Source organism: Patella vulgata, chromosome 3 (assembly GCF_932274485.2).
Source record: "Patella vulgata chromosome 3, xgPatVulg1.2, whole genome shotgun sequence".
Classification (NCBI taxonomy): Eukaryota; Metazoa; Mollusca; class Gastropoda; family Patellidae; genus Patella; species Patella vulgata.
This window is the reverse complement of record NC_065881.2, coordinates 48487780-48511998: the sequence shown is the minus strand read 5'-3', so window position 1 is coordinate 48511998 and position 24219 is coordinate 48487780. Positions and strand designations below refer to the sequence as shown.

Here is a 24219-nt window from a genome sequence, read left to right as displayed (position 1 = left end):
CGGGTCCTGCGGTTTTCTCCCACTGCTAAAGGCCCCTACGCGCAAGCGAATTATTGAAATAAAATTGAACTATGTGTTAGTCCCGAAATGACCTAGCTTGTGTCGAGTGGTCATTAACCCCCCCTCTCTCTCTCTCTCTCTCTCTCACACACAAACACACATCGGATCGGAATTATCCAGTCGGGGTTCGTATTGTACCCTACATCTGCTGTATGACGGTAATTGATATGAAGCTACAGCCATACAATTGTGATGCGGCTACCGGTTTTCGTATTAGGAAAATTTGCCGCTTTTAGAAAGAAGTTCCCAAAATGTCGTCGTTCGAAGATTGTGTAGAGTTTTCATTGCAAAGTTGTCCTTTGTTTTAAAAAAATCGGATAAACTTGAAAGAAAAACAGCTCCAGACATTGAAAGCTTTGCATGATGGTCAAGATTGTGTATCTAGCTTCATGGGAGCCGCCATTTTTAATCCTGGAACTAGAAAGTAGTTCCAATGGCGGAATTCGTCATACAGCCGAGGTTAAATGTAGGGTATCGGAGACCGCAGAAGTTTGCCGAATGTCAGATGTGTAGGACGGGGACCATGACGTAAGGGAATGGGACAAAAACCAAGTACATGTTGGCGTGCCAGTAAAAGAACCCATAAACGTCGTCTTGGTGCAGAAATGTAGGACGTTAAACTCCACTTTCTTGCAATGTATGACTATGCACACATTAAATAATATTCTTTATTGCTCGAGATTTCTACATTATTAATGCAGTGACTTGGAGTAAATTCTGTTGATTTACACCAAAGGAGTTAAATTTCTAAACATCTCTTAATGAAATGTGCTATATCAGATCAAAATGAACTGACATTTTTGTGGTTCACGAACATTTAGCCACTAAAATCAATCTGAGATAACTGTTCCTTAAAAGGAATACAGAAATCTTCAAAGAATATATTTTATCGTATTTGATGGAACATTAAATCAATGCTCCTTATCAAGAAAACACTGAAAGTGACGTCAATATATATTCAAGCTATATTTTGCATCTTTGACATTTTGAATTCTGCAATCTACGTAAACATATATTGTTTATCTCGTGTAGATTTCGGTTGTATTAAATCATGCGTGATAAAACGCCACAGCGTTGGCCGACTGTGATTGTTGATAGGGTTCGTGTTACTACACATTTTGTGTTAACGTTTGGCGTAATGGATTCTTGGTACTGTAAAATGATCCTGATTATTACATGAAATATTCATTAAATGGGTGAATAATTGATGGTACCTGACCAAGCAAGGTATCAGTGATCGCGTGACTCGGTTCTATAGATTTATCTATTGATACGGTTTACAATAGTTCAGGGTCGTATAACCTCCATCCCTGCCTTACATCATATAAAATCCCCGGATAACACAAGATCAACAACATAAATGGACGATCAGCTAGATGAAACGACTGTGACTTTAAGATTGAATCTAACGTCGACAATTCGCGATTTATCCAAAAACCAATATTATTTGTATCAAGTTCCTCTCGCTTTTTGCTGCCAATTCGAGACTTACAGGCCAGTTACTCGTAAATGATATGCTGTTGTACAGCACTATTTCATCTCTATCTAAGACGAGTGTCTCATTGTATATACATCGGTCTATCTAATAAGACATAAAAGTGATTATGAGGCAGTAGACTTGAAGATAACCTGCTCTACATCGGAGATTGATTGGCGGTAATCAGCGATCGGCGAATCATTGTCAACATTTACATCCCTTGTCAATCAATTTTGATACAATAAAAAGTCGGGGCACCTTACGGATTTTGGCTCCAGAGACCCGACAATTATTGATGACTGTTTCGAACTATCTTTAGCCTACCTCCGGAACCGTTAGGGAAATATTTTCGTTGCTTAGCGACTGTGTATAATGTGTCCCTTTCCACTCGAGGAATCATCAATGGTATCGAATCGAGCGACTGGCGTCGCTTGTAAATACATTGGTTGGCGATTAGGTTATGAGGTGATGGACTAATTATATTTTAGAACGCTTGTCGTTTACACTGGCACCGAAGTCAAGACTGTTTAGCCCTGAGGGTAAGTTTACAATATTTGTAAGATCAGACCATGCGATTGTCGTGTGTAAATAGATTCTGTGTTTTAGTACTAGGCATTGTTTGAAAGTTTCCAGGTTAAACATGTTATTGAGGCAGTGATCAATCATGTCTACATACAATCAGTGGGTTGATGTATTTTATGTTTAATAACACTGTGCATTGATATAATAGTTACGCAAGCGACAGTGATAAATAATAACGTTACACAAGCCGAATAAAGGCTAGTCGCATGTGTATGTAATTTTATTGATGTAACACTTGACATTTTCTATGTATTTTGACTTATTGACATGAAAATAAGTAAGTGTGTTCACAAACTGTAACAATTGTTACGAATGCGGGATGCAGATTATGCTTAATTGCCAGAACACGTTTCACACGTTTAAGGGATTATTGATAGGCCTACACTATTGCCGGACCCTTTTCTGGATTCAAACTCTTCCTAAAGCACGGGAAACTATTTGTGTTTGAGAGTTTCCATAGCTAACAAAATGTGGGTTTTAGTAATCGATATTACTAACACACTTAAGAAGTTCTATATATATTTTAAGTCTATTGTACAGCCATCATCATTTTTAATTAAGTAAGTCCCGGTGTTTTTTTTTATTTGATTTAAACTTAGATAGTGATGTGTGTCGTGCACGAGGCAAAATATGCATATCTATCTCGAAACACCTTACACCACGCACATTGCAGACGGTGCTTTTTTACCCTATTTCATAAGTCCCGTTACAACGTCTCTATTCTGTCAATGCTCTGGAAAACCATACGGTTTGGCATGGGGCAAGTTCGATACTGAGCATTTTCTGTGCAATTTGATTAAAAACTCTAATAGTCCCAGGCTTTGTAAAATATAAATGTACAAATGATTTAACTGGTGAATGAGTGTCGTATTATTTGGTGGTTGGCGTCAGGGGGGTGTATTATGCTGTCTGTTGGCTTTTTTTATTATATATCTATTAATGCTATAGTATGAGGGGGTGGGTTGACGAATATTTACCGCTCGAGCGTCGTATTATAAGGTCGTTCATTGAGTTGATTGGCGTGGTTTCGATTCCGCGCTTGCACGTGAAAAGAAGATCGCCTGTCCATCCTCAACCTCGTGGGGTGTCTCCAGGTCCTCCCTCTGGTAAAGACCCTTACGCACAGGCGCTCTCTCTCTCTCTCTCCCTCTCTCTTTCTAGTCTGACTATATCATTTATATCACTTTATTGATATATATATTAAGTTGTGTAGAAGTTTAAAGAATGCATTATTGGTTATAGCTCATATAAATACTGTTGATTTTTGTTTATATCGATTTTATTAGGTTGTATTGCATTTCTAGCATATACTAAATGTTATACAGTATTAGCTAATGCATATTTAAGGCGACACCACGCAGTATGCATGTGCTGAATAATATTCTTTATTCGAAATTTTCATCAAAAGATACATGAGTGAACTCCGCGGGTTACTTTCTTAAAGAATGTCTTTGTTCACATTTTTATGTCATTTATTTTCTTATTTTTGCAGAGCTATGGAAAGTAGGTTTTTTTTAGCGACACCAATATCAATATATCTATATAAAAAGGAAATGAAATGAAATGGGGTTTAACGTCCTACTGTTCTGCAATATATAAAAAGGGCAAAACTCAAATTTAGTTTATCGCTATGTATATTGCGACTCTTTTATTTTCCTTAATTGCAAAAATATAATTACCTGTTGTTGTTCTAAGATATTCAGAAACTCCCCCAGCCACTCTTTAGATGAATCTGATAAAAAAAAATTAGACGTGTTTTTCGTTTAATTTCAACAAACAATAACATTCTTAAATATGCATTACATCGATTTTCCTCATCAATTTTTTTTTTTTTTTTAAAGATAACGATATCTGAAATTGTTTGTGATTAATGTCATATCTTTGGAAAAGTGCTTTACCTTATGTTTAACAAACTAAAAGTGCTGTTAAAGATGACAATGTTAAACAAACTATTACGCACCGATGCTGTTAAAGATGGCATCATAACTTCGAGGTCAATCTAGTAGTTTTGTTTTATTGAACACGCCTTGATAATTTCAATATTTTGATTATATCCAACTGTTTTAAACTAATAGAAATTGTAAAATATAATTGGAGCTATCTAGTTTCATTCGCAATCAATGCAAATCATGATAGGATGTCAAACAAACATAACAACAAAGTGTAGTACCATAGGTCTTTTGTTAGACGTGGAAAGCGGGTCATCAAATCCACATCCTATTCCGTTTTTCAACTGGTGTGGTTTCGAATCCCCGGTTGTACGTGACAAGGAATAGGGTCGCCTGTCCAACCTCGTGGGGTTTTTTCGGGTCCTCTGGTTTCCTCCCACTTCTAAAGATCCTTACGTGTCAGCGAATTATTGAAATAAATGAACCATGTGTTAGTCCCGAAATGACCTAGTTGTGTCGAGTGGACGTTAAACTCTCTCTCTCTCTCTCTCTCTCTCTCTCTCTCATTTTTACCCATTTTTGCGAATATTTCCACCCCCAAAAATATGTTTTTTCTTCCACCAGATTTTATTTGGTTCAGCTACCGGTTCTATGGGTTTTCTTATATTCCAGGTTTCTTCCAGGGTACTCCTTTGGTCGCGGGCACTAAATAAAACATGTAGTCCCCACGAAGGTCGATCCTGGTCACGGCACCAAATCAAATATACAGTACCGTGGGTCTTTTGTCAGACGTGGAAAGCGGGACATCAAATTCGATCGCCACATCCTACGTATCAGCCATGCACTCTCTTCTTATTACATATTTTAATAGCCTTGTGATCGTCTATTGTCTCTGGTTTAGACGGTTATTGTCTCATTAGTTAAGACGTTTGTCTTACCAGGAATAACAATGAAACAGTTTGTTTTTACATTTTATATATCAAGCACTGGTTATATAAGATACAAGCATAGATTATAATATAGTCATTCTCTCAATCCTATTCCACCCAGACTAGCTGGAAGTCTGCTAATAGAAATTGCTACATCTTCTCCCTCTGGAATCTAGCGGCTGGTTGTCAAATATGACGTAATTAATTATAATGATTGGTCCTTAAGCTTAATGACGCCAAAAACTACCCTTATATGGACAGTGGAAACTTACCACCAGGAGTGTCAGACGTGTTATTTTGTTATTAACCCAGAATTAAATGTTTTCCAAATTATAGCTGATGTTATGTATCAACTTATCAATCATTCATTTGAGTACAGGAGATCTGACTTCTATAGAATGTGTGAATCCAATAATTAGTTAAAGATATAATATAATGCAAAATTTCTACCAATAGTCTTACAAAAGTCAAACAAACTGGTTACGTCATAAACTGGTTACGTTTTACTTTTTTTTTTATGTGCGCACTGATTTGTTTTACTCATTTTATGCGCGCACTGATTTGTTTTACTAATAAACTAAATGCCTCATATCTTTGGGTCAAAGCTACTTTTAAATGTTTCATTTATTTTCTAAATATATTCCTAAATACATTCAGAATTGTATCTGTAACCAATCAAAAGTTGCTATCATTAGCCTATAGAACTTAGCACTCTTTCATTCCTCACAGGTATCTACTTTGAAATGCTTCATTTATTTTCTAAATAATTTCGTAACTATTTGCAGAATTGTGGCGTCATATTCCAATAAGTTGATGGACAGTGAAACAGGCTAGTAGCCTACGTGTTCACAATGATATCAATATGCATTAGATACTGTGGAACAAAGTATTGTACACAGAAGACTGGGTCTGGAAAACCGACAAATACATTGAAACTATTGGAATCTTACATCACTGATAGAAAACAGTGTTTCTGTAAATGACCGGTGTTCCCCAACGTTCCGCTGTTGGCCCCTTACTATTTAGTTTATACACAATGTTACTGGGTGTCATTGTTCGAAATTACACTCTATCATTCCACCTATGCAGATGATACACAACTCTATATTTCATTCAAACCGTCTAATAATATTGCTGACAAAACACAATTCTTAGTTATTGGTTTAAGAATTGATTTACCGATATGTAATAATCTGTCTGTCAATGTTGATAGCAGTTTAATTGATTCTGTAAAAGTATGTAATACGAAGGTTTAGGACCCACTAGAGGTCACAATGTTTGTCAGATATATGTTTATATCTGAGTTCCTTTCTATATTCGCGCATTTCAGACCATTACATGGCCCCTGATTGTACGAAAAATCGCATTTTTATTAGCTTGTTTTCTATCCATCTGTTGCAAAATTTGGACTTATCTTGCCTGGAAATCGTTGAGTTTTCTATTTATATGTATATTGTAGACCACGTTTAAAGCTGTCAAGGTGAATCAATTCCACTGTCTAATGATTTGAATATTGGCAGACAAACCTCTCCCATAAACGAAAAATTTCCATGAGAAATAATATAATTACGTCTACAAGGACACCAATTTTCTATAAACTAGACATGAGTTTTGTTCCTTAATTCTTAGAATGCATTATCCACTTTCAAATGACATTGACGAATTTGGTTATCATGAACTATTCCACTGTTGACTTCAGACCACAGGTACCACGGATATAATGTATATCGCCGTGCCCTGTAAAATAATTAATTGGTATTAAATCTACGCTTATTACACCCCTGCAGAATAATGGAGGTTATATAACTTGCTTCATATGGACCAACCTAAAACATAAAATGCTAAAGAGTTGGAGAAGTTATCTCGATTATACCGCCGCTGGAACTAACACACGTTCACAAATCGCTTGTTAGAATGGACTTCGATCTGAATAAGTAAACATGCAAATGCCTTTCTCCCAACGCACTATTAACTCGATATTGAGAACTAACAACGCCAGCTTTTTGTCTCTATGACAAATTGCATTGTTAAAGTCAGGTGTATTATATAAAATATCTACTTAAAAGCTATGTAGCTGTAAAACTCCATCTTTAACTAGCAACTCACTTTGGTGTTGAAGTAGAACAGATTAACAGATATTGATATTAATCTAATCGTGAACCCTGGTAATGAATGGGAATTGGTACCCCTATTTATCCTAGAATGCGACTTGCACACCCGGTATTATAAAGTGGTTCAGAATATGGAATATGTTATATTTGTATTTAAAAATCTATTTTAAAGTGGCATATTGAAAAGAAGTGAAGCGTAAGGATTCAAATGGTACCCCTATTTATCCTAGAATGCGACTTGCACACCCGGTATTATAAAGTGGTTCAGAATATGGAATATGTTATATTTGTATTTAAAAATCTATTTTAAAGTGGCATATTGAAAAGAAGTGAAGCGTAAGGATTCAAATGGTGTTGGTTTCCTTATAGTGCACTTAAAATGGTATACCTTCGCAATTATTTGAAAAATTAAGGCTGTTGCGGGGCGTGTCTGATATTAAAGAAACCTGGACGAACCAATTTGAGCGGGGGGGGGGGGGTCGTTGTCCAGATGCCCATCCCACAACTAGCCAGTAAATAACTAACTACTGGGTTTGAGTCATGTAGGTCTGTTATGCAATATGTATATTATTATACAGAATTAAAGTTAGTTTCAATGTGAATCCGTAAGATACTTTCACGTCAAGACACTTTCAATATCCTGAACGACAATCACCTGAAATAATTGGACTGATAATGTAATCTAGTCATCAAGAGTCTCTTGAAAACTTCAAATAATGGAGAAATCCTATAGAGTGATATAGATTGGGCTAATGATAAAGACATGATAATAGGCGTTTTATGTGATTTGTAACTACATTCCATAGTCCACTGGCGCCCTTCTAATTTTATTAAAACTGATATTTTTGGCCACGACGTCGGTCACAAACTGGTGAAAATAAACATGACTAGATGTTACTTCACTTTTACTTCATACAATATCATTTAATATGGCTAATGCATGTTGTTTGGGTTCTGTCAAAGTAGCTTGTTCTCTGCGATTATTGACAACTATTTCCGCCACAAAAGTGACGGAACATTTTCATCTATGGTCTTGACGAAGAAACGTATTTTTATTATATATTTTTAACCTGGGAGTGGGGAAGAGAAAAGTGGGGACCTCGACATTGACCCTCCTTATTTAATTAAGATTCGTTAGATTTTTTTATATTGATTAATATTGGGGAGAACGGTTATATGGTTATTAATATTTATTTACTTATTTCGAAAGTAGGTTTATTTAGTAATATTATTTCCATGTCTGGTTGGGTGTGTTAACACAGAAACACACAATAGATTTAAATCAATATTGGCATTAACTGTACGCGTAAAAATGTGAATGAAGTCAAATTAACACATATTTTAATTTTGACTAGACTGAATCTTAAGTAATAAATAAAATACAATTGGAGACTGCAGGTGGCTAATGTGTCTCTTGTCGACCATTGCATTAAAGGAAATATATAATTTATCTTTTGTGAAGATTGGTGATGAAAGAGAATATTAAAGACGATTTGATGAAATAAAATGTGGGAAATAAAAAAACCCTAACAACTTCCATCTTCTGCTGAAGTATAGATTTATCTTGCATTAATTCCGGCTTAAACTTAATTTCAATTATAATCATTAAACTTCAAAATTAATTATCAGCATGTACAATGTTTAATCGATCTTCAGTTATATTTCGAAATCTGTGATTACTTTTAAAGATGCAGACCGTTTAGCGCTTCCCTTAATGGGGATATTTATTGTCTATTTGGGGTGCCCGACGGCTGACGTTTAACTAATAAGGGAAATTGTTTTGTTCATTGATTATTTGTTTTATATATTATTATGTAGACCCAGATTAACTTGGATGTCCAGTATTTGTCCCCAGGGATGGGGTATACAGTATTTATACATTTAGTATTTCGTTGTTTTCTTGCAGTTTGTTTTGTGAATTGTCTTCTAGTTTTTAGATGGTTACACCCCATCAGCAGATGGACAGTGGTTACGATTTGTCCAGAGGGGCATTTGATCGGAGTGAACTAGATGAAAGAAAGAATAAAAATACGCCATAATGTGCTGTGGGGAACATTTTATAGTTCAGAATTTCATTTTACTTGTCTTCACTACACCAATAATGTTTTGGAGGTCATCGAAAGTATAAAAAAACAAACGAAATATAGATCTGTATTTTAATCACATTGACAGCCTCTACAGATATTTCTTTAAAGACGTTCTAAGAAAAAAATAACGGTTCAGTTGTGTTAATTTAAAAACAAATGTTTTGAAATGGATGTTATTTAATGCAAGACTGGCGGAGTTGAAATTGATTTTTTTTCTGACTGAAATCCTTTGAGAAAAAACGTAACGGTCTCCAATTCAATAAGAGGATATCACTCTTAACATGGTCTTTATCTGACAAATGATTTATATCCTATTTAAAACGCCATTTGTTTCAGTCGTAGACTAATCATTATCTTAATGTTGTCCGTTGGGGAAAAACTGCTTTTAGTTCTGAAAATATATCGCAAGGCCATTATTTTTTGTCAACTGGATGTTAACTCAAATTGCATGCCCGTAAACATAAAATTAAAAAAATAATATCATATTTTGTCATTTTTCTTTATATTTTATCACATCTAAAAGCTGATCCCCGAAACAAATATCGACACTGTTTTAATAATTTGGAGAGTCCCAAAACTTAGGTAGGATACACTAACATTAAATTGTTGGAAAATTTACTATTTGTCCTGTAGTTTGTCTTAAAGTGGAATTGCCGAACTTCGTGACCCTGAGATACGTTTTTGATAGTGATTTCATTACAATGAAAATAATGGATATGCATTTCTCCACGCCCTCAAAATTTGGTGCCAAAAGTTATCCTCTCTCTGTCTGTCTCTCTCTCTCTCTGTCTCAATAATTTAATATTATTGTAGTCATTATGAAAACATGGATTCCAACTTAGTAAACGGAACATCTAACGGGTTATATGGTTCGTAGTTCGATTTATGCTCTTGCCAATCAATATCGTTCATTCAGAATAACACATACATATAACCCAAGTTCTTATCTGTTCCACGGCTTTGCTTTCCACTTGACTGGGTCACGTCTCATAATCTGTTGATTACATTGTTATAATTTGATTAATGTATTGTTATTTCATAGGCAACGAAATCTACATTCGTTTATTAGAGTTAGTAGTTAGAACGATTTATAGATGCCCTCTTAACGAATCACTGTTTTCCAGATAAATTCAGATTATTTATATTTGGTTGTCCCAATAAATTAGATTAGAAATCTTCCGAAGAAATCCATTAACGCAGCATGATGAGGGTGAGGGTCTCGAGATTTGTTCTGTTTTAATAGACTTGTACACAGGAATGTTTCTCGTTCAAGAACCTTTCTGAATTCTTCCATTGACTGAACAAAGCACCACCGATCGTTTCTATTAATTCTATCGATTAGCTTCTGTCAGCGGGTTAAATGCTTGAATAATTTTTGTGAAAAGATGAAGATGGCTGTAAAAACCTGCAAATTGAAGATTAGGCCAGGCATACGTGGATCAACAGAATCCAGTTTTTTCCACGGGGAAGTCTTTCAGCTATATGTTTTACTAAAAAGACAAATAATAATGTTATGTGTTGTTGAAAAAGCCTGAACACGGTGTGTAACTTCAGGTGGACTTGTGATCATCGTATTCGCTATCAAGCGCTTATGACAAATGTGCGGTAGATTAACGCCTGATGTCAAAATATAGTAATCTTGATAGTGGATTTATTACTGTATAAATCTTTGAAAGTTTTTTTTTCAATTTACCAATGTTGGAGCGATTGACTAGTTTCATATTAGAGTATTATTATATTTCTTTTGGACATTTTTGAAACTACATTAATTATGCAGCAGTCATTGCAAATTAGTATGGTGATTCATGGCATTATTCTCTAAGACAAGTGTACATTTTATTCAGTACCTTTTAAATAAGCTCTCATAAATTCCGTATAGATGGGGCATGTTTTTGGGACATCCACCTTATATACTTGCCGAACTGGTAAGTGATCGTAGTAATTATCTCGTAACTTATACAACTGAAGAATGAAATAATATATATTTGAAATGATCTCAGACTTGTCGTCACATTTTGACGTCACATTACTTACGTCAACCCACTTGTATTTACGATTTCCCTTGAAATCTATGATTCTCCTTTAAAAATAAAAACACGGAATACTTTAAAGTGTTGAAGAAGAAAACCTATATTCCTATAAACATTCCATACACGTAGTTTTAATGTTTCAAACATCTAATTGAATTTGTGAGTATGTTCTGTGTTGTACAAAGTCTTCAGATTTAAAGATTCTGACTACATCTTGGGATCCGAATCTCCAAATTGTTCAAACTCAATAAGCAGCACTGTGAAACATATGAAAGGTTTGATTTCACTTGTGACCAGCGCATACAGGTTAACTTCTAACAAGTATAGCTCCGGCTGAAAACTTTTTCTGTGTCTAGTCAGGCAGCTTAGTAGTAGATTTGAGATGGGTGTGGACGTTCCGGACACAAGCGCCAATTTTCAATAAATGCTACCTTAGCATTTCATTTTTGATAGATACCACTTCCTCCAAATATGGTATGGTGGTTATCTTGAGTCTTCAAGATTTCCGTTAATCTCAGCTTCTAGACCACTGAAGATTGTAATCTTGGTGTCTTAATCTATATTTTATGGGTCAGCTAAAGTAATACTATATATATTTTAGAGATTATTTTAGTCCTCTAAATGGTGCTCTGTTTAATGTATTGAAGTTGTTAGCTAGTACAAGAACTAAGCTAATAAGATATACATTTGTACCTTGTAGATTAAAATGGGAAAATGACATCATAACCTAGTAATCCAAATATGGTATCCCATGCTTTAGAAACATGGACACCAGTCATCCGCCCTCTTCCTTGGTGCCCGTATTAGAACACTGTGTTTAAATCCAGGGTACCATCTGTGCAGTTGACCAATCAGTCTATGACTCACCCTCTTATCCTCCTTATAAGAAAGAACTAGGTTTAAGTTTCTTTAGACACCATTCAGTGTTCCTATAGAAACATTATTCAGCCATTATTGCCGTTCCTAGAGGGGCGTTTAGCTACCTCGATCGGCTTAGAGGCCGGGATTAAGACATGCAGGGTTCTTAGAAGGGCGTATTTACAGCCTCTGGTTTGAGGCCGAGATACAGACAATATGTAATGTTTCCGCCCTCAGGTCTGAGTTCTAGGCTTGTTAAACTCAGACTGTAGATATCATAATAACTCATAACGTACTATCATAGATGTTGTAGGTTCCTGTATTTCACACATAAACATAGTTATAAAAACACAGTATTCCAGAGTTAATTGATTCTTGACGTTTTATACACAGCGTCAACGTCCTGACCAGAAAGCTAGGGTCCCCGTCCGTTTTCTGGGGTTCGTGACAGTTGTTTTTTTTAGTGCCGTGACGAAGGATAGCCACGATGTAACCCCATAGTTTTACAATAATATAATTATACCATCTAAAAAAAGGCACCATTCACCCGAAATATATCATGGCGATAATCTTGGATCTTCAGAATATTTGCTACATGTAATATAAACCCCTTTGTCCTCTATATCTCAGCTGTTAAGCTGGCTAACTAATCTAACTCTTCGGCGAAATGTCTTACATGGCTCCACAAAACATCTGAAAGGCTATTTATGCCGTCTAAATGACGAGTTTTTCTGTGCAATTGAATGGACAGAATCTTCTCCGATTTGGCTAATTTGTAACATAGCAACTTTAACATTAGACCCGTGTAGCAAGCCCTATATATAGTAATCGTTATCATGTAATAAACGTAATCATGCTAGCGCCATTTTGACATCCGTGTGAAGTTAATTCCCCCTGAGAATAGAGTCTGTAGCAGATCTAAGAGCATGTAGATTGCCAGGAATTACTTACTGGATTGCTTGTCAAATGATGAATAGACCTTTGCCGTTTTTTTTCCTACTAATAGACTTCACGTTCTGCCTATAAGGTAATCAAATAATCTAAAAGAAAACCACCCCTTCAAACGATAGTAGTCGATATGTGATCAAATTAGATCGCGCTAATATAATTTTTACGTCAGCCAACTTGATGAAAATGGCATACACGTATATAAGTTTGCATTCTGCGGTTACTAAACGCACCGTTCTCAGTGATATTTACATCAAAGACAATTGGATTACTTTTACACCGAGTCTGGTCAGATAGTATTCAAGTGGGTTCAAATTATCTTCAGTATACGGACTGTGCTTCAGTGATTCGTTTGCAGCTTGCTGAACATTACAGGATGCAAGGTTTTTTAAGTGTTGACCCAAAAGGTACATGAGGGTTATGGTAAGTAGTATGTGTTAATTGGTTAATTATAATTATTTATAGATTAGTAACGTATGTTGATTATAGGTAATTATGGATTAGTAATACCGGAGTTAATCAGCATCTATTGATGTGTATTGTAATTTCAACGAACTTTCTATATTTAAAAGCAAGGCGAGGTAGCATTTATATTTAGAGTGAGCTTATGCAGTTATTTTCCATGTTGTGATTAACTAAATTAGTTCCTCTATACTGTTCTTGACAATATCCACCAGGCTTATATTCATACACGCAGTGGTTTGAATTAAGGGCTGTATCACAATTGAACATGTTATTGCTTTTATCCTATAGATCCATAAAACAATACTGTAGCTAATATGTGATTAGTTCATATACAGGTTTATGTATCCATGACCATGTCTACTATAAATTTCATCCACCTGATCACTATATAAATCTGGCACTAGTATGAATGAATGGTGTTGTATATTTATAACAGTATGAGTGAATAATATTATGTTAGCCGTATTTACTGAACACCAGTAACGAGTTGAGTTCTAATCACAAATTGATCAATATTACCAATAATAAAGGCTGCCCATGTGTCTACTAGTATTATTTTAATATTGCAGCCGTAGCTAATTATATTGGCAACCAGTGTCATTTGTTTCGACCACATGCTGAACCCTAAGCCTAACCAGTTAGCGCCTATATTTACCATACATGGCCTTGACGAAGGTGACCGAAACTATGGGGGGGGGGGGGGGTTAGTGTTCGTTAAAGCGATAAAGCGAATCTAGACAAATACGAATATTGCTAGTCATATCTGAAATAACATCCTGGTTTTCTTTTATTTACCAAATGAACTTGAAGTACAAGATTAAGTCCAGGAGGACATGCACACTCTAAAGATAAAATGTAAGATTTCGTTGAAATAGGACCTGGTCCCAATATATAATTCAGCATGACAAATTGATTGTAATACTAGTAAAATGGCGGAATATCAACTAAGCAGATATATTAGCTAGTTATTGTCAACGTTCTTGTGTTGGTAGCGGATATTTTTATGATACTGAAAGTTCTAAACTGTTGTTTTTTCCTGAAATAAATATGTACTTCTAAAACTCAGATGTATCTAATGGATGCAAAAAAATGTTTCGTTCTGATGTTTTTTTAAACTTTCGCTCTCGGGGAACCTATTGAAATTCAGATTGTCCCCATCAAAATAATCCTATTTATACCCTGACTCCGAAAATATTTGTTGCCTATAATTGAGATTTTAATTTGTAACTTCAGTTAATCAAAAGCATATATATATATATATATATATATATAAACTGTTTCGAGAGAGAGAGAGAGAGAGAGAGAGAGAAAGAGAGCGAGAGATATATGAGGTTTAACGCCCACTCGACACAAACTAGGTCATTTCGAATTTCTGGTCTAGATGTTGTTTTGTCATGTATTATTGACTTTATGCTGCTGTGTGTGTGTGTGTGTGAGAGAGAGAGAGAGAGAGAGAGAGAGAGAGAGAGGTGGGGTTTATCGTCCACTCGACACAAACTAGGTCATTTCGGGACTAACATACGGTTCACTTTTATTTCAAAAATTTGCTTGCTCGTAGGGGTCTTTAGCAGTGGGCGGAAAACGGAGGACCAAGAGAAAATCCACGAGGTTGGACAGGCGAAACAACGCCAGTTACCTCAATGACAGACCTTATGATACAACGCGCGGGTGCTAACTATTCGGCCATCCACCCCCCCCCCCCCCAAAAAAAAAAATAATTTCAAATTTGATCAATTGCCGAGAAATAACTAATTCTGTATCGGTCACTTTTAGGTTATCACACGCTAATTTCGATTCATAATTGTTTTCTTACTGTCCGTGTTGATAAAACTAGTTGAAAAATGAAATAATTTCTTTGAAAGACCTGTACACGGTCGATGGTTTACATTTATTTTTCTACACAGTCCTCTTCGAGGTGAACACTTTTGCCAACGATATTGCAAGGCCTGGATGCCGGTCAGGAAGAAATTACCTTCAGCCACCCTAAAAACAGTCGTCCATAGCTGACATGGCGTCATCATTACTAGGAAAATGACGACCGGCTAGTTCTTTTTCATTTTTGGAAACAGGTGGAAGTCTGACGGGGCCGAATCGGCTTTGAAAAGAGCTTTGGCATCAATCATGCAGAAACCTTTGTCATTCCTACCTCGTTGGTGAAGATGTACTCAACCCTCTCACGAGAGATGCTAACAACACTGGCAAAATGTCGAGTGTGCCAATCGTAGATCAAACATCACCATGTCATGCACCAGAGTAATGTTTTCTTGAAAGGTTGCTGTTGATGGTCTTCCAGGACGTAGGTCATCGTCAAGGCTCTCTCTGCCACGCTTAAAGGAGCTAAACCGCTAATATTTGGGACCTATAAATTGACACAAATGGGTCGCAACGCATATAATAATGTAATATGAATGTATATGAACTGATTTACATTCAATCGTTTCCGTTTTTACTCTAATTTCAAATCAGTTATATTCGGCGAAATACGCCATAAGAATATGGCCTCACCGTTTGACATGACTGGTGGAATATGTCTAGCCTCGTTCTTCGAGTCCCTTATTACAAATGGCGCTGAAACGCATTATGTTACACGATTCGTGTACCAATGGTAAAATGTTTATTATGTCTTAAATATTGGATATCAGAAGCCCATCTTTTCATGATACGATACCAATGTTGATTTAAATTGACAAATAATTCTTGTTTTCAATGTCGAAGACTTTGGATAATACTGAGTAAGAGACTTAGCTACTTTAAATTCTGCAGCCCACTATTTTACTGTGAAAAAGGACGGGGGCATTGTCCTCCAAAAGTGGAGACCATGTCAGCATGTATTTGTGTTGGGGTTATGCCTTTCAGCTGCTGGTACTTGATGACTGCCCTATAGCCAGTTTTGTTCTTTTCTGATGATTTCAATGGGTAGGTTCACAAGACGGTCTGGCACGGAAACAATAATAACACTACGGTTGCAGTTCGTATGTCAATGATCCATTCAATGATTGTACTTGTTGGTGGTCAAAGTTTGTTTCAACCCAGTTGACCTATCCTTTTTAGGCTAAGAACTTATCAGCCAGCTCTCGTATTTCCATTTTCTATAATACCCTTTCTTTGCGAGTTATAAATGTTTGAATTTAACTGATATTTTTTTTATAAACTGTACGATCTGTATGTTCGTTTCTGGAATTAACGTGTTCATTTAAAATCACAGCCTTTAACAACAGGTCCCTTTTCGTTAAATCTCTTTTATGTTTTTAAATTTATAACTTATATAGTTGGCAATTATTTATTCACGACATTTATAGGTAAAACCCGCCATGGCTGCTTCGCAGGTCAGAATTAACGTGCTATTTTAAAGTTAAAAGCATAATCCGCATAACCCTAAATGAAGATACCTACAGATTTGATATAATTCTGTTTTATCGTACTGTATATTATTATTTTATACAATGTTATTTTCACGACGATATATTCGAGTTACAAATTGTTATTTAATCTGATCCACAATATTTAAGCTGGTTATAAATATTGACCGAAAGCTGTAATGGAGTATTAGGATTGGTCTTATATTTATAAATACATTTATTGACATTTTCTATAGATAATGCTTCCTGGCACGTGATAACAAAATTATCTTAACTGTATTTGAATTAACAAAAATAACCATATTGATGGAATTCGGAACTTATTTAAAGATTTGCTTTCAGTGGAATTAGAGTGGAAAAATCTTTATTTTGATATACAATATTAAAAGTTGTGATCGAGTGGCAAATGGGCTCATGAAGCGATAACGATTTACTTTCTTGGATTTCTGCACTTGGTCTATATACGTTTGTTGTTTATTGTTTGCATTGTCTGTGGATTTGCGTGTCTTGTCCGCGGTTTTGAATTATGGGTTCTGTGTGGTGCGGTCTTCCTTCCCTTACTATCTAAAGTCAATATTCGAATTAGAAGAAATATTAGTGGACAGCAATTGGTTCGCTCCACGTGTTTAGTCTAGTGTTAGTTGTTATCTTGGTTTGGTTTGACCAGTACTGGGAGACAACAATTAATTAGGGAATATCGGGACCAAGACCTGCCAAACCTAGCTTTTCCTTCCAGTACATGATATTCTTGTTTTAAAAATACCTTCATTAAACTGGGTCTGTCAGGAATGGTAGGAACGTGTTTTTTTTTATCTGCAGGCTTTGTATAGGTTTTATACAAATACCATGAGTTCCCCGAGAAAATTATTCTCATAGAATATCCGTTCCATCCGTACAAAGAATTGCCATCTGGTTGGTTTTGAGGGATCTTCCAACATAAATAGCCTCGTTAATGTATTGTTTGCCACGTGAAAGAAACCTATGACAAACGACTTTATCAATCGATCGATAAATATTTTCTCATGTTGATCACAAATAATATGTTTCTATATATATATATATATACTCAGACACACACACACACTTGAACATCACCAATCATTACTATGTGGATGTCAGTTGAAACATACTGGAATTGTTGAAGAAATAAGGCATAGAAAGTATGTATGCATTGTATCTATATATGAAGTTCATAATATTATTTAATATAATTAGTAATTATAGTAATGCCATGTCGGAAAATTTCTCGACCTTTCCAGGGATGATCGAACACGGGACTTCCAGGTTAGCGAGCCAACGCCTTACTGAGCCAGCGCGGATCCCACAATATCTAAACGCAGATGAACACTATTACAAAGATAACACAAATTATACATTATCTTCTATAATTAGGAATATAAAAAAATATCCAATAACATGAACCCCTCAAATGAGAAGTGATTTCAGAACACACAAAATCATTTCTGCGGACAATGCTTTGCGCTACTTGTAAAATTTCTAAGAAATAACGGTTGAGAAAGACGAATAGAGGACAATAATGAAATACTTTCCCAGTGTTTGATTAATGTGTTAGTTTCGGATTCAATTAACACGGCACATTATTTCTTACATAGTTTTAATTATATAACTCAGCGTCATAATATTAGATTACACTTAAATACTAAACCCTGTAATGTTGTCCATCGATTTTTCTACTAGTAATAAGTATGTATTTATTATTTATAAGCTACCTCTAAAATAAATGGAAACTAATTTGTATCTTGTTAGAAATATATTTTTGATTGAAATTATAATTAGGTTGGTGCCAGATATCTTTAGTCCATCGATTATAACAATACGTTTTTTCGAAAAATAGATATTTAACACTGTTCGTTGTTTTAAACTAAATTATAGGAAGAGAATCGTGTTTTTTTGTTGTTTTTTTTTAAGTCACTTTCAAGTTTAATCGAACACGGAACTATGTTGTAACAAATCACAGAAATTGATTTCAGGCGCTAGTTTGATGTTTAAGGGACATTATGGGAGATTAGATAAAGAGTTAGCAGTTCTCACTATAATAGTTGAAAACTAGACAATGTTAAGGGAATGTGCTGAAAATTTCAGTGAAATTGAACCGCTCTGAACCGAGATATTAGCAATTGAATTTTGGGCCTAGCCTCGATCATCATTACTCTGTAGGCACCTTGTATCCAGAACGTTGGGCGCCAAAATGTAACCAGTTGTGGGGCGGGGGTCTTGAATTCTCAATAAAGACTAAGGTATTTCAGTTTTTAAACCTTTATTAAAAACCCTGAAAATATATGCATCAAAAATTAAACATGCATTATGCAAGAGCTAAATCTGTCTATTGCAGGTCTTTCTTTAGGCCTGAAATGTTATCTAAATTATTAATTAGACATTAATTAACCTATCCAGACCATGTGCCGATTTACTGCATAACTTTCCTTCACGATTTAACCATTAAATGGATAATCGAGAATATGCTGTTTATCGTACTGAGTTTAGTAATGATGATCGAGGCTAGTTCTCGGTTCATAGTGGATCAATTTGAATGAAATTTTCAGCAAATGGCCTTTAGATTATCTAGTTTTTAACTATTAACTATTATAGTGAGAACCGCCAACTCGTTATCGAATCTCCCATAATGTATCTTTAACATATACATATCGCAGTTGAGTGATATAGAATATAATAAGGCATGCATACTTATCAATAATTTACATTCTAAAACATATCACTAATTAAATTAAATATATTAAATATGCCTTAAAGATACGTTATGGAAGATTAGATAAAGAACCGGCAGTTCTCACTATAATACTTAAAAACTATTCAGTCAAATTGATCCGCTAGGAACCGAAAAATTAGCGATTGGGCCTAGTCTCGATCATCATTACTAAAGTCGGTACGATAAAAAAACATAGTCTCGATTCTACATTTTTAGATTAAATCATTAATGATCGTTGAGCAGCAGATCGGATTCAAATCCAGTAAATATCGCAGGCTAGCAATATCGCAGGCTGGCGACGAGAGTTGATTATGGTCTGGATAAGTTAATTAATGTATAATTAATAGTTTTTATAACATTTCAGGCCTAAAGAAAGACCTGCAATAGGCATATTTAGCTCTTTCATAATGTATGTTTAATACATCTTTTAAAAATTTGATGGGTTTTTCTTTTGGGAATATGCGTGAAGTATATAATTGGATGTAAAAAGGCCATAGTAGTTTTAGACCCTAGAAGTGACTGGGTTGATTACTGTGTAGTCTGGATTGTCAAGCTGTTAGATTCAAATTGTTTTAAACTGGAAACCGAGACGGCCTGTATCGTGAAGTAAAGCATCCTGGTACTCCCCCGGGTTTATATATGCCAGTGGCAGAACCCATTTCAACGCACTGATGGAGTTGCATCTACTTCTGTTGAGCCGTTGCAGATCTTCTATAGTTATTCAACTGGGTACTAGTTCACCAATTGCTAGGTTGTATCTGTCGTGTCGCTAAAACATTTCAACATAAATACATTGTTTAATTTGATTTCTGTTAATTCAAGGGTTGTTTTAAAGCAGTATAACGTTTATTATATTTTTATCTAGTTTTTGAGTCGGTTTGTTTCTATTTTAATTAGGTTTAATTAATCTATGGAGAGGACAATTACAGGAGAATTACTGAAACGTATAAAGATAAACATATCTTAACCTTGTTAACGTTATGTGTCTAGACGAATGTATTACCTGTTCCAGGGAACTGATCAGTGGCCTGCATTTATTGAATTAACTTAATAGCAATTGATTTCAGACATCGTTATGGTGTCATTAGATAATACGAGTGTATATTTTGGGTTGTTGAGGGTGGCCATGCTATGACGACGCATAAAGACGGGTATAGCTGAACTCACCAAACGAGAATGGTATCTTGAATAGTTATGACTTGTGTTGAAACTGCAATAGATTTGGATTATTTTAAATTATGTGCGTTCGGTTTTATACGGTCTTAAACTTTCATTGTATTCCTCTTTAAAATGACATCATGACAATGTGCGCTGTATGCATTGCATTTTAAATCAAGAAGTGTAATTCATTTTCTCAGATTTCACCATATTGTTATCATTTTATTCATATTCAGCGAAATTGAGCTAAGATTGATGTGATGTGAAATCGGTCTGTTTTATAATAGTCTTGACAATTCCAATATCACCGATTATATTAGGATGAAAATTACTGACAGACATAACGTCTTCACATTGAGTAGAGAAACCATCAGCCCCTTCATTGTTATTCATAGACATTGAATAAATCCTTTTATTTCTCCAAGCTAAATGTGTTTATCTAATACTTTTTATGTCTTTCAGGTTGATGTTGCAGAGTTCCAATCGTAAACATGTTTAAGGCGGTATATATTTGTTAGAAAACGAGAATGCCAGTTATTTGTGGACGATGTTTGCCAGAAGAAAATGGCGACAAAGTATCTTTCTCATCTTGGGTTTCGGTGTCGGGTTGATGATTTACTCAAAAACTTTATTAGGTGAGACAAACCCGATGGAAGAGCCGCGTTTATTTGAGGAAATGAAACGAAGGATTATTGAAATAAAGCACTGGAATTCAACCTTCGGAAATGGTATTTTCCCAAAAGCAACGAACTCAGTGATTGGTGTTTTACCGGTCCAAAGGGCACGAACACCGCTTTTGAAAAATCATTATATTGTTTCCAGTAGCAGTATGGGTCGTCTTGGCAACCATCTCTTTCAATTTGCAGCTCTAATCGGTACCGCTGATCAACATCGATATACCCCAGTCCTTTCAAAATTATCTTCTCTGAAGAGTATATTTGATAGCGATGTACAAACCAAGGTGCCCACTTTAATCAATCAAAAAAGTTTCTCGGAAAAGAGAGCTGGTATTTACGACACCCGAATCACAAATCTTACGCACAGTGCAAACTGGACATTAAACGGCTATTTTCAGTCATGGAAATATTTTCATGCATCGGTTGACGTTTTACGAAAACAGCTCAAGTTCAAGGAACACATTTTAAAACAAGCTAGGAATAAGCTGCTTCCTACAAAAGGACAAATTCGTATAGGTGTTCACGTACGTCGTGGAGATATGAACTCGAGATTCGAACTAAAACGAGGCTACAACGTAGCGGATGTTGGGTATCTGAATAGATCGATGGATTACTTCAGGCGGAAATTTGGAGCGGTGTCGTTTGTGGTGGTGTCTGATGACGTCAAATGGTGTGAAGCAAATATAAAATCTAAAGATCTCAGTATTATGAGAGTTTCACGTGAAGTTGACCTTGCCATTTTGTCTCTATGTGACCACAATATAGTAACAACCGGGTCGTTTGGTTGGTGGGGTGCTTGGTTAGCTGGTGGTGAAGCTGTGTATTTTAAAAACTTTCCAGTAAATAATACTTGGTTAGATAAACAATACAATAAACAGGATTATTATCCTTCTAATTGGGTAGGGATGTCGTAGATATCACGAATATATCCCGTACACTGTCAAACTGGTGTATTTTTATTTTTGATGCCATAATGCACTGCAAACGAAGATCACACTTTGTTGCTCAAACAAAAAACTGAAGATTCCTGCGCATTTTCGTGGAATTGACTCATTGGCATTGAACCAAGTATTCTGGCAGTTTTCGATAATAATGATATACTGAGATAGTATGGAATATTATTGGTGGTTAGTATTGGGTAAGGTTATAATTTAAGCTTTGTCTGAAGCCCATGGGTCTTCATCTTTTCTAAAACCTCTCGTAACAACGTAAAAAATCACAAGAAATTTTAAATATCTGACAGTCCTTTAGTATTAAATATCTATGTACATATATGCTGTATCAACATAACGGTTATCACTTTGCACACGAGTCACATATTATGGGCTATGACCTTATTTTGTTCATGGTATTATTTGTTTTGGTTTTTTTTTTTTGGTTTTTTTTTTGTATTATCGTGTGATATTGTTGATATGATATCTATTTTACACATCCAGCTTACAGCTGGATAAATTTGGTTGCTTATGCTTCTGTTTTAGAATCAATGGTGGGTAAATAATATCAAATTATTGGAGCTGGTTTGGGTTTCATTGTGCCGGTAAGCTGCTGGTTGTCTGAAATCAAATTACGTTTGTACATTTTGTTTATGGCCTTGTAGATATAAAAGGATGGTGATTGGACTGTTTCAACACGAACAGACTGCAAGCTAATTGTTACTATTTTTATTTCCAAATTGATGCAGATAATGTATATGTATATGTGTGATTTTATTAAATGAAATGAAAAGAAATAGGGTTTTCTGAACCAACCAGATTAATGATAAAGGATGCTGTTTTGTACCCTATGCCGTCCAATAAAAAGCACTCAAGACCAATTCACACTAAGCGTGTCCAGGCCTTTACAGTGATTTTGACGTACGATAACTCTGTTTATTTTGACCTATGTATGTATAATATCTGTTAATAATATCAATAAAGATATTTTTTACTCGTTTCTAAATTATCTTGTTCCGACTGGAGGCTATAATATATTAACGAGATGCAAACATCTTTTTAACCATCTAGATTCCAGAAGATTTGAAATAAAAAGCAAACAATAAAAAGTCAGGAGCAATCTTGTCAACGCCCTAATTTGCTCTCAATACATTTGACGTTACAAATAGGCTAAAGTCAAAAAATGAAATCAATTTTCAAGCAACAAACTGAGATTCAAGGAAATTTTAAGAGTAACATGGCGCTCTGCTCCTGGTTATCGGAATTTCTGTCAGAATCTCAATTATAACCGGAAGCTAATGTTGACCGTGAACAATAGCCATGGAAGAAACTTTTATGGAGTCGTGTTGTAAGAAGTATCGATTTGGGATATTTTTTCGTTCTATATTTCAACTTTAAAAGACCTTAGAGAGATAAATGGTGTTTAACGTCCACTTGACACAAACATAGTCATTTCAAGAATAACAATTTTATTTCAATAATTCACTTGTGCGTAGGAGTATTTAGCAGTGGGAGGAAACCGGAAAACCAGAATAAAGCACATACTCCTTGTACACGTACAAGCTTGGAATCGAAACCATGCCGCTTGACTCATTGATATACCTTATGATCTAATGCGCGAGCGTTAGTCTATTCGTCTCCCCACCCCCACAACCGCCCCGAGAGTTTGAAAATTAAGTTAACGGCCAGGAGGGTTTTATTTATTCGGTTTTATGTGACTGGATTTGACTGAAATTTCAACTGCAGGGGATACGGTTATAAATATCTGTGTTGAAATCATTAATTAAATATACTATTCAAAAAAAGTAGGGGATATTTGATTTTTAAGTGTTATTAAAGTTACCTAATGAAACTGACGAAGAAACAAATGACAAAATGAAATGAAGTTCACATTCATCGATTTATTCCAAATGATCGTTAGACTAAGTA

At 35.3% G+C, this 24219-nt stretch overlaps 1 protein-coding gene across 4 annotated transcripts in view; it reads left to right on the top strand.

The window, feature by feature from the left end:
• The window catches only part of LOC126814935 (galactoside alpha-(1,2)-fucosyltransferase 1), a 37517-nt gene extending 14227 nt beyond the window's left edge, over positions 1 to 23290 (top strand). For 3 of the 4 annotated variants that reach the window (XM_050540396.2, XM_056099430.1, XM_050540397.2), the window contains exon 2: positions 21144 to 23290. In XM_050540396.2, the coding sequence (XP_050396353.2) occupies positions 21229 to 22272 (1044 nt within the window). In that variant the 5' untranslated portion in view covers positions 21144 to 21228 and the 3' untranslated portion in view covers positions 22273 to 23290. Of the gene's footprint in view, positions 1 to 2054; positions 2077 to 21143 lie in introns of those variants that run through there. The other variant, XM_050540398.2, reaches the window with a different exon arrangement.
• Positions 23291 to 24219: the final 929 nt, after the last annotated feature.